This window comes from Carlito syrichta, unplaced genomic scaffold (genome assembly GCF_000164805.1).
Source record: "Carlito syrichta isolate Samal-C Ts95f unplaced genomic scaffold, Tarsius_syrichta-2.0.1 Scaffold305642, whole genome shotgun sequence".
Classification (NCBI taxonomy): Eukaryota; Metazoa; Chordata; class Mammalia; order Primates; family Tarsiidae; genus Carlito; species Carlito syrichta.
The window spans coordinates 1,521,256-1,537,419 of record NW_007249738.1 but is presented as its reverse complement, the minus strand read 5'-3'; the positions used below and the strand labels follow the sequence as shown (position 1 = coordinate 1,537,419).

Below are 16,164 nucleotides of genomic sequence, written 5' to 3'. Positions count from 1 at the left end.
TGAATATAAGACAATTTAAAAAATATGTTTTTTGGCCAAATTGAATGTAAACATCTTTATAACTGCAAATACTCAAATATATACTTAGTTTTGGCTGGGCACTATCACTCATGCCTGTAACCCCAGTGTTTTAGGGGGCTGAGTTAGGAGGACTGCTTGAGGCCAGGAGTTTGAGACCACTCTGATCAATATAGCAAGACCCCACCTTTACAAAAAATTTAAAAATTAGCTGGGCTGGGGATGGTGGCTTATGCCTGTAATCCCAGCACTTTGGAAGGTGAGAGAGGACAGCCTGAGCCCATGAGTTTGAGACCAGCCTGGGCAACACCTCATCTTTACAATAAATCCAAAAATTAGCCAGGCGTGGTGGTACGTGCCTGTGGTTCCAGCTACTCAGAAGGCTGAAGCGGAATGATTGCCTGAGCCCAGCAGGTTGAGGCTACGGTGGCCATGAGCATGCCACTGCACTCCAGTCTGAGCAACAGAGTGAGACTCTGACACACACAACACACACATACACATACAAAAAAAAAAGAACCACAGATGAGCCTGGAGGCATTAGCCGTGTGATTTCATTTATGCATGGAATCTATGTTGATTTCACAGGAGAGAGTAGAATGGTGCTGACCAGAGCCCGGGGAGATTGGGGAGGAGGTGGCAGGGAGATGTTGGTCACAGGATCTATAATCAGAGAGAGATCTACTCTACAACATGACGACTGTTTACTTGAAAAAGCAGAGAGAGAATGGTAGGTTCTCACCACAAAATGACGGCTATGTAAGGTAATGCATTTGTTAATTAGCTAGACCTAACCATTCCACAAAGATCACACACTGTACATAACAAACACTACCTTTTTTTTTTTTTTTTGAGTCGGAGTCTCACTGTCGTCCAGGCTGGAGAGCAGTAGCACAATCACAGCCACCTCAGCCTCGACCTGCTGGGCTCAGGTGATCCTTCCGCCTCAGCCTTCCAAGCAGTTGGAACTACAGGCAGGCATTACCACACCTAATTTTTTTTTACTTATTGTAGAGCTGCGGTCTCACCAAGTTGTCCAGGCTGTTCTCAAACCCGTGTGCTCAGGCAATTCTCTTGCCTCGGCCTCCCAAAGTCCTGGGATTACAGGCTTGAGCCACCACGCCTGGCCTAAAAATGTTTTAAGATATTTTAAATAAATGTAGACAGATTGTTTTAGTTGACTCTTGCATTTTGAGTCTATCCCCATTCATCGTTGTGCTGAGAGCCACTGATGCCATCAGTTACTTTCAGAGTTGTGTAGTGGTGTCCCGGGCACATCCTGGCTCATTCCGTGACCTGCTGGAGTGCTGGCCCCTCCTGCAGCTGGTGCTTGGCGCTGGAGCCTGAAGTTTCCCAAGTCCAAAGTGCCCATCCAAAACCACCAATTCCCTCACGACCCAGAGACACCGCCGCTTCTCCAAGCCCTGGAGCCACCTCGACCCTTTCTAGACTTCACCAGCCTTCACCTTCAGAGCCCACCTCCTCACCTCCCACCGCATGGCTGCGAGTCCCCGTGCGAGTCCCCCATCTGCGGCCTGGCTCCCGCCGCTGCCTCCCTCATCCCCTCTCCAAAAGCACCAGAAGGTCCTGCGGAAACCTGCGCTGGATCATGTCCCTTGGGAGCCACCCATGCGCCCATCTCACCCAGAGAAAAGCGAGGGCCTGAACATGTCCTGCCTGGCTCTCCGATCTGCTTCCACACCTCCCTTGCTGACTCGCTCTCCTTCCTCCGCTCCACCAGGGCCTCAAGCATAACGTGTGCTCCCCTCGGGGCCTTTCAACTTGGTTCCCACTGCGGGCCAAGCTCTTCCCCTAAATAATCACTGGGCTCGTTCCCTTGTTTCGTTCAAGCCTGGAGTCTAATGTCCCCACCCCCTTTTTTGAGAGAGGGTTTTACTCCCTCACCCAGGCTGCAGGGCAGCGACATGATCACAGCTCACTGCAGCCTTGAACTCCTAGGCTCAAGCGATTCTCCCAACTCAGACTCGCAAGTAGCTGGAACTACAGGTGCATGCCACCATGCCTGGCTAACCTTTTCACTGTTTGCAGAGATTGGGTCTGGACAGGCCCCAGGAGGTAAAGTGTCAGCTGTGCTCAGAAGCCAGACAGATTCAATGGCAGACAGGAGCTTCCCTCTTAGAGTAACAGTCTCCTGGAGTTCCCCAAGCCCAGGAATCCACAAATGGAGTTTCGTGAAAACAGATGGCATGGCTTCCCAATTGGATAAGTTATGAAATTTATTTATATTTCATCTTTTAAAAGCCAGAACATAACAAATCTCACTTTCTGGAAAGTCATCTTATTAGAAATACATGAAGTGCACTTAAGAGATAAGAAGTTTCTTGTCCCACTGTGAGATGGACACACGCGCACATCAGTCCCCTCAAGTGTGAATTTTGTCAATTTCCCTTCAAACTGCTGAGATGATCTCAATTCAGGGAGGTCTGAGTGAACTTCTTCCAAAAATGACAGTGAAGAGGCTGACTTTAACCCCTGGGTCCTCTCCAGTAACAGCAATGAAAGAACTATTTTCTCAGCAGCCTCATCTTCGCCGGTCACCAGGCACCGGCAGCTCTGCATGGGCAGGCAGGAGAGGCCCACAGCAGCAGTGACAGTCCCGCACCTGTGGTCACTCGCAACGCCAGCCACAGGCCAAAAAAGAATCCACGCCCAGACTCGAGATGCATGACACAAAGAATCTGCCTAAGTCCATTTGCCTTCTGATCAGTCAGAGGCTCTGCTTCCTCAGGCCGGGCAACCAGCCCTCGGCCTTCTGTGACTACTGTTCACGGGACATGCCAAGTGGCAGGATTCTGAGCATTGCCAGGGCAAGTGTCCAGAGATGGCCCTCATCACCACCGTTCCGACAGGTGCCATGCCTCACGAACAGGAGTGTCCTCAGACAGATGGGGCATGCTGGGTCTCCTGCGCTTCTCTGCATTCAGAAAGCAGGCTTTCAAGGATTTACATGCCGAACACAATGTCATGTCACAGGAAACCATTTGTGACAGAAAAGCAATGGTCAGTTTAATCTAAGTTACCAAGTAGAAGATAAACGAACACGTATCCACTGGAGCCTCCAAGCCTCCTCTTTTTCATCTGAGGACTCCTTTTCGTGCTTCAAGGATAAGAATACAGGCAGGCCCCGATGCTGCCTTCTGAAAATACTCATCAGTTTGAAAATCAAAACCAAAAAAAGGCTAGAGCCCTCCCGCATGTCAGCCACCCTCTCCCCACCGAAGGATAAAACAGATTGAACTTTCCTAACCTACAAAGACTTCCACTAGAAATATACGGTTACACCTTATCCTAAAAAGGCACCATGCAGGCATTTAAGACTGAACCACTTAACTCTAAGGTTGTGTAAGAGCAGCAGGAAAATGTCACTTATCAACACTTCCGGCATCAGACCCTGCTAAGCCCAGACATTTACCCCAAGGCCTGGTGAAATGCACCCTGGGGTGGTGCCCCCAGCTTCTGGCCACCCCGCAACCCATCAGGGGCCATAGCTCTGGTCAGGGGCACTGCTGCCAGGGTCCACACGCCTTGGGGACAAGGAAAAGAGATGGCTGCTTCGTTGTGCTATTCATGACCCAGAAAAGGTCCTGGGTGGCTTGGAGGACCTGAGAGATGAACTAGAAGGAGGAGCAAGCATGAAACAGAACAGGGGAGAGGCTGGTGTCTTCCCCAAGAGGCGGCAGAAACTCCCGGAAGTAATAAGAACCAAGAAGGACCAGACCACGTGACAAACAAGGCTAACAGTAGGGGAGCTCTGGTAGGGGACCCGCTACCCCTGTCCCAGTGCCATGGCTCATTTCAGGTCTGTCATACAGTGACGGTGTAGGAGTCAAAGGTTTCAGGTCGAATGGGTCATAGGAGCTCTGGAACACGATGGACAGCATGGATGCTCACTGGTCGATGATGGAGCGCTGCAGCACCTGGTTCATCACGTCCTCCTCATCGACGTCGTAATCCTAAGGGCGACACGAGACCTGCGGCCTGAGCGGCTGTTCACGGTGCAGCGGGAGTGGCGGGACGGCCCACCCTGGCCTGTGGTGCGCTGCCAGGGCTAGGCCAGTGCCAGTCACTCAACCTCTCTGCTCTGCTCCTCAACCTCACGTGAAATAACGATGCCTCCCTCAACGGGGCTGCAAGGCCCAGGCAGTCCATGACGGAGGCTGACACAGGTCTAGTGCTCAGCACTTTTAACCTCGTTCCTCAGAGAAGGTGAACGCGTACGCACATGCACATAGCTGAAGGGCCATCCTAAGAGGGGGATTCGGCGCCCAGGACAGAACAGGGTTCTAGGGACAGTAGGTACAGCAGGAACTGCAGTGAAGCTGGCCTTCTTTATTGAAGCAAAATCGTGTACTTAGGCACTAAGAATTACATTCCTAGGCCTGGCACGGTGGCTCACGCCTATAATCCCAGCACACTGGGGGCGCTGAAGTGAGAGAATTGCCTGAGCCCGTGGGTTCAAGACCAGCCTGGGCAACTTGGCGAGATCTCATCTCTACAATGAATCAAAAAATTAGCTGGGCATGATGGCTCTTGCCTGTAGCTCTGACTACTTGGAAGGCTAAAGTGGAAGGATCACCTGAACCCAGTAGGTTGAAGCTGCGGTGGCCTTGAGTGTGCCACACACTCCAGCCTGGGTGACAGAGTGAGACTCCAGCTCCAAGGAAAAAAAAAAAAAGGAATTTCATTCCTCTTTGTGACATTAACTAAAGGATAGCTATTTTTTGAAGTCTGAGTTTCAGACAGATACTCAGTCAGACTAAGAATATTCCTTATGATACCTTAGGAGAGAGCTTTCCTTCTTAGATTCTGATATGCCACCATTAAGACTGAAGAGTACTCTAAAATCCTACCAGGACACCTATATATGTAAATAAAACTTACTCCAAACAGTTGGCCACTATGAAGCCAAGGCAGTGGTGTGTCCCTTAAAACCATCCAGCTTCGTGGAAGAATACAACCCTGATGGCCAGATCTGACTAGTGGATGTGCTCTATTTCACCCAAAGTATTTTAAAAATAATTGAAAGCTGTGATAGTTCACGTGAAACTCTGCACTCCTGCTTCAGGGGTGGGGGTGGAGAAGGCAGGCACCACTGCACTTGTGTGTCCATGGGACAACATCAGTGGAGGTGATGGCAACAGCACAGGTCAGGCACCATCCAGCTTGGAAAGCCTCAGGAGGCCCTGTGCATGACTTGCTGGGTCCCCGGGGCATCTGAGCTTGAGGCTCCCATGCTAGGTTCCCTAACAGGTAGAGATGATACAGACCACAAGAAAGGGGGCAAAGCTGTGGGCGCAGGGCAGGGGAAGATGAGATGGCCCAGCTCATCCTCTTAAGGGCCACCCTGACCACCCACTGGCCCATGAACACAAACTGTGTGGCTGCCGTCCCAGCGCCTGGAGCCCCAACATCCTGCCAGTGACAGAGATCAACGGCAGGGCCCCAAGCTTCCCCTTTAGAAAAGTGAAGTTGTTGGGCTGCTCCCCAGGGGAGGGGTCAGAGCCTGAGCTCCAGACTCACCACGAAAGTGTCGTAAGAGAACTGGTGCCGGCGCTGGATATGCTCTATGAAGTTGGCGCTGCGGTAGTTGGGGTCTCCCCAGGGCATCGAGGCACATATCGGACAAACCTTTCAACAAAGAAGCAAAGTCTTAGGCCTGACATCCGAGCTGGCACCAGCTCTCTGTGGCCTGTGTCTGGCCTTCTTCCAGAACAGCCTTCCTGACACCCCAGTCCAGGGCCTGGTCACTCCTTCCAGAGCTCGTCAGATCCCAGACAGTGCAAATTTCCTGCTCAAGTCAAACAATTCGTGGGAGTGGGCAAAGGCTTAAGGCATGACCCGTCCTTTCTGATCCCCTACTGTAGTCAGAAAAGGGGTCAGTCTGGTGGCTGACCTAGATCATGGCCTTCCAACCCAACACAAAAGATGATCCCAAAGTACCAAGAAAACCAAGGAAATAATCAGATGAGCAACATCCCAACACAGCCTTACATGCATTGTGACAAAGTAATGCTTAGATGAGGAGACCAGGCCAAAAAGCCCTCGTGTAAAATGTTGATATGGCTGGATGGCTGGGTGTGGTGGCTCATGCCTGTAAGACCAGCACTTTGGAAGGTTCAGGCAGGAGCACTGCTTGAGGTCAGGAGTTTGAGACCAGTCTAGGGAATATAGTGAGACGCTATCTCTATAAAAAATTTAAAATATTAGCTAGGTATGGTGGTGTGTGCCTGTAGTCCCAGCTCCTTGGAGGGTTTAGGTGGGAGGATCCCTTGAGCCCAGGAGGTCGAGGCTGTAGCGAGACCGCCCTCTACACTCCTGTCTGGGTGACAAAGTGAGATTCTATCTCTGAAAAAAAAAAAAAACAAACACGTTGATTTGGGCTTTGAAGATTGGGAGATACCCGGAAAGGCAAAGAAAACATGAAAGGGGGTTTCAGAGAAGAGGTTGCAGCACAGAGAAAAGGCCAGGAGGTGGCAACTACCATAGGCCAATGGGAGGCCAACTGGAATGAAAATCCGCATGGGGAGGAATCGTGTATGGGTGCTCTGGCTTGGAGCCCCCTACCCTCCAACAGCAAGGAAGATCAATCTGGGACAGGGAGAGATGAGGAGAAGAGGTGGACAGGCAGCCGCAGAGCCAGAATGCAGGGTAAGACAGGAGGCTGAGCGGAGACGCTTCTAGGGGAAGGGAGGACAGTCAAGGAGTTGCAGAAGAGGGGAGACAGGGCAGAAAGCCAAGGGTTGAAGAAACAGAGGCTTCAACAGAGATGAAACATTAGGGGGATTTCAGGAAGTCAGAGATGGGGGTACAGGGGAGGGAGAGAGAGAGAAACTTTGGCCAAATTAATCTGTGTCTAAAACTTTCACTTATAAGCATACATAAACATTGGCAAGGCTATGTTTTTCAAAGTAAGATTTATGGTAGAGAAATAAAGAATGCTATCAGACCTAGTAAGATGAGCACTGATTTCAAAAGGAGGAGTATGTGACAAATGGGAGAATGACATCCCAACTGCAGAGGACGCGTGTACCTAACTATGCAGGAAGACCTAGACTGCTCATTACATTAGGAGGGAAAGGTAACTACTGCTGAGATGAGCCAAATTCAAACTTTTTTTGAGTCAGGGTCTCACTCTGTCACCCAGGTTGGAATGCAGTGGCATGATCATGGCTTAACACAGCCTTGATCTCCTGGGCTCAGGTGATCCTCCTGTCTCAGCCTCCTGAGTAGCTGGAATTACAAATGCACTACCATGCCCAGCTAGTTTTTTTGATTTTTTTTTTTTTTTGGAGAAATGAGGTCTCTCAATATTGCCTAGGCTGGTCTTGAATTCCTGGGCTTGAGCAATCCTCCCACTTGGTCTCCCAAACTGCTGGGATTATAGGCGTGAGCCACTGTACCCTCATTTTTTTTTTTTTTTTTTTTGAGTTGGAGTTTCACTCTGTCGCCCAGACTAGAGTGCAGTGGCCAATCCTGACCACCGCAGCCTCAACCTGCTGGGCTCCGGCGATCCTTCTGCCTCAGCCTTCCAAGTAGCTGGAACTACAGGCGTGCGCTACCATGCCCAGCTAACTTTTGATTTATTGTAGAGATGAGGTCTCGCCAAGTTGCCCAGGTGGGTCTCGAACCCGTGGACTCAGGCAATTCACTCACCTCAGCCTTGCAAAGTGCTGGGATTACAGGCTGAGCCACCGAGCCCAGCTCATTTTTTTTTTTAAGTTGGAATATCACTCTGTTGCCCAAGCTGGAGTGCAGTGGCATGCTCACTGCTACTGTAGCCTCCACCTGCTGGGCTCAGGCAGTCCTTCTACTTCAGCTTCCAAGTAGCTGGAACTACTGGTGCATGTCACCACGCCTGGCTCATTTTTTGATTTATCGCAGAGACAAGGTCTTGCCAAGTTGCCCAGACTGGTCTCAAATTCCTGGACTCAGGCAATCCTCTCGCCTCCGCTTCCCAAAGTGCTAGGATTACAGGTATGAGCCACCGTGCCTGGCTCAAATATTATTTATTTATTTTTTTTTAAAAAGGGACTACATGTCAGTCAGTAATATTTAAGTAAAGCTTCAAGGGACTGATAAGCCCCTTCCTAATAATTTTATTTAAATCCTCTTTCCCCACAACTATGAAAAAACGACACTCAGAAAATAGCAGTTTTATGGAGGAGAAATCTGGCAGATCCCTAGGGATCTCAGTTAATGTTACCAACCACAGGACCAAAAGACATCACACAACTATTTTTTTTTTAATTGGAGCCTCACTCCGTCACCCAGGCTGGAGTGCAATGGCACGCTCATGGCCACTACAGCCTTGACCTGCTGGGCTCCGGCGACCCTTCCACCTCAGCCTTCTAAGTAGCTGGAACTACAGATGTGTGCTACCACACCCAACTAGTTTTTTAATTTATTGTAGAGATGAGGCCTCGCCAAGTTGCCTGGGCTGGTCTCGAACCCACGGGCTCAGTCAATCCACTTGCCTTGACCTCCCAAAGTGCTGGGTTTACAGGCTGACCCACCGAGCCCAGCCACACAACTCTTAATGTGGCACCCGGGGGACACAGTACCTACATGTCATCCCTGCTTCCTCCTTGGGGGGAGGGGGAATTTGCCACAAAGGACATTACAACTGTTAAAATTTAAAAATGGGTTTCACGTTAAATAGTAAATTGTACCAATGTTAAATTTCTTAAATGTTATTATTTACACCCACAAAATATAATTTTGTAAGAAAATGTTCTTGTTCTTAGGAGATATACACTGAAATACTCAGGGTGCAAAGGGTCTTGGTAGTTTATTCCCAAACAGTTCAGCGAGAAATAAGTATATCTAGAGCATGGCAGATATGGCAAAATGTTAATCATTTATGTATCTCGGTGAGGGCATACAGGAGTTTGCTGTACTAATCCTGTCATTTTTATTTAAGTTGGACTTTTTTCCCATAATAAAAGTTAAAAAAAAAAAGGTTCCTCTTACCACAGATTTGGTATCCATGCTATGGGATAACTTGCAGTGTTCCACAAGTCCTTCCTGATCAAAGTTCTTTTCAGGACAGTAAGGACAAGGAAAGGTGTAACGATTTGGGACATTCCTAGAAGGCAAAAGGCAGGAAAAAAGAAAATCCTGAGAACCTTTTCATGGAACTGCAACAACTGCACACCCCCAAAAGAAGTAAAGCTCATTGATTATGTTATGACAAGGATTCTGATGATCACTTTCAGATGAAGTGTTTTGAAAATAACAGCCAGCTAACATTTGAAGTAAGCATCAGAGTCCTCCCCTGCATACCCCCCATTTAAAAAAACCTTTGATCAGCATTAGCCAGCATATTCATACAACTAAACCCTAAAGCATGCTAAGTGTCCAACTTCTTTGTAGCAAGAGATGAATTCCACCTACAGGGTGACTGAGTCGTTTACCTTGGCTGAAGAGATGCATCCTTAGTGGTGGCTTTCACACCTTCCATGATGTAATTTTGGTATTTGGAACAGGTAGCCACGTGGGCCCGGATCTTAGACAGGAAGAACTTGAGTAGGAAGAAGCAGAGCCCACAAGTTAGTGAGGACCTTGAACACAGTCCCAAAGCAAGGGCAAGATAAAAGCTAGACCTGCAACACCCTGGCAACTGATCTCACCCGACTCCTGATTATGCTGATGGAGCCAAAACCCCAACTACTGCAGATTTCCCACGAATTCCCACGACTTCCAAGGCTGGTGTTTTACTTGACCAAACCAGGACATCAGCTTCCACTCGAGAATAACACTCCCCGAGTCTTGCTTTATTCTTGATATCCTGCTCTCTGCTCACAGACATGCTCTAATTTAGTGATGTTTGTAAGGTTTTCTACACTAGCAGCTAAACTAGTCTCCTTACAGCAAGCCAAGAACCACATTCCATTATGTGGAGCAGAGAAAAGTGATCATTTAAGTAACCCCGGTTAAAGTATTAATCAACAGGTTGGAATAAATGATCTTTAAAAACTGAATTCTGAATTCCATCTTTCATATAAACCTAGGCTATGCAATAGTAAGATGGAAAGAGAGAGGAAACCCCAGAGAAGAGTGCTTCAATACAGGTGTTTTTCAAAGAAAGAAAATGTGTAAGAAACTAAGAGAGAGGTACGGGGAAGCAAAACATTTTTAGAGGTGCACCCACAATACAATCACTAATTGTGAAATGAAGAAAATCAAAAGCATATAGAAAAAAACCCCAGTATGCATGCATAAACAAAGATGAAGGGAATGGAAAATTCTATCTCATTATCTGGAGTTTCTAAAAGGAAACTACAAGCTCCAGTATTTGAGCTCTGGCTTCCATGATGATTCTTTTTCTCACCTCCAGCTAAGCAACCTGACCTGAAGCTGCCAGATGAGGAGTCCCCAATTAAAAGGGGTGGAAAGTAGCCCTGTTCAGCATGGTAACAGCCGTACCATGCACCCCAATACTAAATCACCCTGAAAAGGAAATGGTAAGATATATCCATACTGTGGTCATCCATGGTGAGGTGTTAAAAATAACTGACATGAAAGGCTGTCCAACATGTCATTAAGTAGAGATAATTTCTGAAAGTGAAAAAGGGTTGAAGAACTATATATTATACTATATTCCATTTTGTAAAAATCCTATAGCTGTGTTTGTAAAAACTTTGCATCTGTGGTTGTCAAAGGGTGGAAAACATTAGGCAGCCTTTTAAATTGAACCATTTTTAAGTGGTCATCTCTGAAGAGGAACAGGCCTACATTATTTTGTATTTCTCTATTGTCTAGGATTAACAAAATTATGATTCTATAATCAATAAGGCTGTGTACATCTCTGGGAAAACAAGACAATAGTATTTGTCCTTTCCAGTGGTAGTTACAACAGATGTGAAAATAAAAACTCTTGCCTCTAGGGCACAAAGGCATTTCAAATGTTGGATGTTGCTATTATAACCAAATGAGCTCATGTTGACCTTTATATCATGATTCCTCCCTGGCAAGTGCTGAAAAGTTAAGCCATTATTTTTATATCTCTAACAATATAGATTACAAAATTTTCCCTCAAGTTCACTGAGACAGATAAGTTTTTGAGTTAAAATTTCATTGTATATTTTCATAATTATGAAATACCATTGTCATTATATTCTGATTAAAATTGTGTATAATGCTTTAGAAAAATGGATCTTTTATAGGAAAAAACCAGGATACTTGATTTCTATGGCTTTCAAAGCTAAAATATATACTTAACCAAGTCTTGAAAGAATAAACAAAACCCAGTAAGGTTACGGAAATGAACCAGCACAGCCATCGCCACAGGTAACTGGCATGCACACGTGCTATTAGTCACCTAGTCATGCTAACTTCAGAAATGCTGTGGCAATAGCTCTATGTTTTACCCATCTCATCACAGAAAGACACTGACTCTTCCACGTTATTCCACATACATTCTTACGGCAGCCATGGCAAGAGGTCTCTGTGCTCTCGATCTGCCGCTCGAGCTCCACGGCTCGGACGCCAGGTGCCAGAGCGCTGCGACACACCCCACAGACAGGCTTCTTCGGCTTCAGACATTCCTGCAGGCATGCAGAGCAAAAGCTAGAACAAGACACACAGAGAACCTCCGTCATGCATCATGGGGACAAGACAACAGATGTGGGTCAGTTTTTAAAAAGACATCAATGAAAATGGAGTAAAACCAACTTTGCTCCCTACTCCCCAAATTCTAAGTCCTCCTAGGCCAAAAAACCAGGGGTGCAGGGAGATTGAAGCGCACACAGGTACAGAAACAAGCGCAAACTATCACAATACACAGTGAAAGATGTTAGGAGGTCTTGTCACAGAGGGATCCTGATGGGGTTCCTGAACCTCCCCTTTCTCCTCTATGAAATGCAGACAGCAGTACCTACCCCTCCCACCGCAGGAAGATGCAGTATGCATAGCAGACCCGAGTGTCGGCACATACGAGTCAGTCAGCGGGAGCTGCCACCATCAGAGGTGAAGGCAAGCACTAAGGGACCACAGAGGGAAGAGCAACTGCCAGGACCTGAAAACACAAGGCCGCTCAGACCTCAGAGGCTCACCCATGAGCAGCCCCAAAAGAGGTCAGCCACAGGAGGGAAGGTGTTTCCAGGTCCCTGAGCTTACAATCCACGATGCAGCTGAGGAAGAAAAAAATCAAACAGACTTTTCCTAATAAGCAGGAGGGACCAGAGATGTTATTTATTTATTTTTAATTAGGAAAGGTAGATTTATTAAAGGAAAGATACGCTGTGAAAGGCACAATGGGCAGGAAACACCAAGAGGGTCTGGTGTCTGCTGCCAGGGCTGGAGGTTTAAAGCAAGACATCAGCCGGGCTCGGTGGCTCAGCCTGTAATCCCGCGCTCTGGGAGGGTGAGGTGAGTGGATTGCCTGAGCCGTGGGTTCGAGACCCGCCTGGGCAACTTGGCGAGACCTCATCTCTACAATAAATCAAAAAATCAGCCGGGCGTGGTAGTGCATGCCTGTAATTCCGGCTACTCCGAAGGCTGAGGCGGAAGGATCACCAGAGCCCAGCAGGTCGAGGCTGCAGTGGCCGGGAGCGGCCACTGCACTCCAGTCTGGGTGACAGAGTGAGAGTCCAACTCAAAAAAAATAAATAATTAAAAATAAAAAAATAAAGCAAGGTATTAATAAGATCAAATCCCAGCTTCAGTAAAATAACTCTGGTGCTACCATGGAAAAGGGTATTTTGTCTGTTTTCTTTTTTTTTGAGTTGGAGTCTCACTCCGTCACCCAGGCTGGAGTTCACTGGCACACTGACAGCCACCGCTGCCTTAACCTGCTGGGCTCAGGCGATCCTTTGGGCTCAGTCTTCCAAGTAGCTGGAACTACAGACGCATGCCACCACACCTGGCAATTTTTTTTGTGTGTGGTTTATTGTAGAGACAAGGTCTCACCAAGTTGTCCAGGCTGGTCTTGAACCCCCGGGCTCAGGTAATCCTCTCGCCTTGGCCTCCCAAAGTGCTGGGATTATAGGCTGAACCACCATGCCAAGCCCTCTTTTTTTTTTTTTAAAGGTGAGGAAAGACAAGAGTAGAAACCAAACAGATGGCCAAAGGCAGGGGGTTGTGAGGGTCTGCCTGAGGAACAGAGAATGAATTCAGGAAATGATTCAGAGGGCAGAATCAGGATTTGGTAACTTACTAAATTTGGAGCCAAAAAGGAGGAAAGTCAAAGATGACTGAGTTTCCGTCCCGAAGCCCAGGAGGGTGGTGATGGAGATGAGGAATACAGCAGAATGGTAAAAGGGCACAAATCTGGGTACCACCCAGACTCCCTATCCAGCCCTCCACCACACTACAGAGTTAAGGCAGGCAACAATACCTGTCAGAAGAACTAAGGATCAAAGACAATCTTCTGCACATGTGACAATTCTGTTACAGTCTCTAAGAGCTTCCTTCCTCTCGGCCTTTGAGATAGATGTTAACGCTGCCAGGCAAAATTCCAGACAGGTTCAGAGAAGGTAAAGGGTTCTACTCATTCACCACTAGGACAGAGGGGAAACTGCACCAAGTTCCTGCCCTGATGATGCTTACATCCTAAAGTGGAAGAGAACACCAAGGTTAATCTCAGATAGTGATGAAATATGTGAAGGAGATAAAACAAGGCACAGAGAGCAACTAGGGCGATCGCAGGAAGCTGCTTCGAGGAGCTGACGTTTGAGCTGAGATCTGACCTTAAGGAAAGCAACACAGATCAGGATGCAGATTTCCACAGAGATGGCACCACACACACGGGATCACGTGAAAGGCAAGGAGGGCTTCGGGGGCCATGATGTGGCAGACCAAGAGAGGAAGGGCAAGCGTGGAGGTGGGAGAGGCAGGCAGAACCCAGAGCAACCTCAGAGGACACTGGGGTCCCAGAGAGTGTCCTGAACCCAAAGCAGCACGAGCTGAAAGCAGCTGTGTCCCTAGCACACACTCAGCACAGCTCCTCGGTCAAGTGTTCATGAGCGCCTTTTGCCTGAGTCACGCCCAAGCAACATGCCTGTGTTTAAACTGCCGTTATCTTGGGTTGGATTTTCAGTTTCAATTTCCCATTTATGGGCCCTTTTCTAGTTCAGTCTTCCGATGCCCCACCCCTCCTGTCACAGTGCTGTGTAGAAATTCTCTTCTCCAGTTGTATTCCAGATTGGAGGACAGCATCATTCAAGGCTTGAAATAAAGTTTTATAAAAACCCAGTGGCCCAGCAGCAATGCTCAAATTTCCAAGCACAAGGTTAAATATCAACTAGGCACAGCAGAAGTCACTTGGCTAGGGCTCAGGGGGCCTTGTGCTGCCCTCACAAATGGGCTTCCACCTGTCTTCACTCAGCACTGAACACCCAGGGGGGAGGGGCAGGACAGAAGGGGGCAGGATGGCGAGGACAGGAAAGAGCCAAGGTTCTGTCCCTTGCTCTCTGTCCCAGGAAAGGTTAACGCTCAAGGAAACCTCAAATCATGCTGCTCCTCAGTTGGTGAACAGCTGGGTCAAGTCTTTTCACAAATGTTAACAGTAGATGAAATTCATGAATTAAGCCACAATTAGGTACACCTGATTCTCGGATAAGAGGACTCAATAAGAAAGCTACCTGGACGCTTCCAGCTATTTCTTAGCTTGTTCAACCATTACCTGATCACCTCCCACTCACAGAGGTCTGATCCCTGAAACTCCTCCCCTGCACAAAGCATTTCCTTGACAGTTTGAACGTTCATTAGTTTCTAAGTTATAATCAATGTACTGGGCTGTAAACCCTGAGCAGAGTCACCTTATTCCCATGCCCCAAGAATCTGGCACCCAGAGGGTGTTCCAGCCAGCCGACTGTAAGACTAGAATACGATGCTCACACCCTGGGCAGAAAACACACGGCCACTGTCCTCCGGACCCCTACGTTTTGCTCCGTGAAAGAAGCCCCAGAAGAGAAGTGGTGGAAGCCATCTGGATGGGAGTGGTGATAAGCTGGGACTTAGAGCCTGAGCAGGATCTGGGCGTGGTGGTGAGGGGTGGGAATGGGGCAAGAAGAGCTCCAGGCAAAGGGAACTGCAAAGAGAAGCCAGAAGCGCCTGCAGAAGCAGGAAGCAGCCGCTGTGGCTGGGAGCTCTTGCCAGGTGCCAAGCACTGTTCTCGAGGTTAGCAAAACAGACACCTGCGAAGAGTTAGGCAACGAGCAGAGCAGCCCCCATGTGGGCCCCAGTCCCTCCGTTTATTCGCCCCCTGCAGGGTTGCCATAGGAATAACGCCCATGAGTCTCAGGAGGGGCCTATTGTGCCCGCTGGCTAGTAAAGGGCGCCCAAGACCAATGCCAAGGGGAGCCCGTGATAAGCACTGAGGCCACAGGAAATGCCCATTCTGAGAGGCAAGAAGCAGGCGGCCTCGATTTCTACGACTTCTTTTGGTGTGTGTATCTGACGGCGTAAGGCTTAGACTCAAATGGGCCAAGCTCAAAGCACTTACCACAGTCCAGGACCAGTCCCGGACGCCTGGACACGTCTCAGCTTTAAACATCATAACCTGGCTGTTAACAGCATTCAGGCCACGGAGGCTTAATTGAAAACAGGCTGAACGAACCCACACAAGAGAACAATCCCTGTCCCCGCCCCCCTCCACAGCTAAGCGGGGGGGGCAGGTCCCCATGAAGATCTCCCCAGCTTTAGGGCACATGAGAGGCACTCGGCAGAGCCAGACACACGGTGCCCGAGGCTCCATCCCGTAGGAGCGACCCAGACGACTCCAGGGAAGCTCTGGTCTTCAAGGGCGGACTTCAGACCCTCCCTCGCCCCAGCAGGCTACGACTCCCCGATCACGTGTGGAAGGAGTTTGACAGGCCGCCCGGAACACCGTCGGCGCCCAACGGCGGGCCCGCTAAGGTGGCAGAGGGGCGGGACACTGGGGGGGAGGACGCAGGGAGAAGAGAGCTCCCCGCAGCTTCGGAAGCCCCGGGGTCCTCGCGGAGAGGCCCCCCCAGGCCGGTCCTCCGGCTCCTCCCCTCCGAGCCTCCCGTCGGGGCCTCGCTCCGCGGCTCCGTTCTCCTCCCCGCCAGGCGCCCCCGACCAGGCCCGCGCTCGCCGCTTACACGTGTCCGCAGGGCACCTGCACCGGCTTCTCGTACACCTCTAAGCACACGGGACACGTGA

At 48.9% G+C, this 16,164-nt stretch overlaps 1 protein-coding gene across 1 annotated transcript in view; it reads right to left on the bottom strand.

The window, feature by feature from the left end:
• Positions 1-2,237: 2,237 nt before the first annotated feature.
• RNF114 (ring finger protein 114) overlaps positions 2,238-16,164 on the bottom strand; it is a 16,015-nt gene continuing 2,088 nt past the window's right edge. Inside the window, exons 2-7 of the mRNA XM_008061950.2 lie at positions 16,104-16,158; positions 11,457-11,607; positions 9,453-9,559; positions 9,010-9,124; positions 5,560-5,667; positions 2,238-3,992 (exon numbers count right to left, since the gene is read on the bottom strand). Coding sequence (XP_008060141.2) covers positions 3,927-3,992; positions 5,560-5,667; positions 9,010-9,124; positions 9,453-9,559; positions 11,457-11,607; positions 16,104-16,158 — 602 coding nt within the window. The 3' untranslated portion in view covers positions 2,238-3,926. The remainder of the gene's footprint in view (positions 3,993-5,559; positions 5,668-9,009; positions 9,125-9,452; positions 9,560-11,456; positions 11,608-16,103; positions 16,159-16,164) is intronic.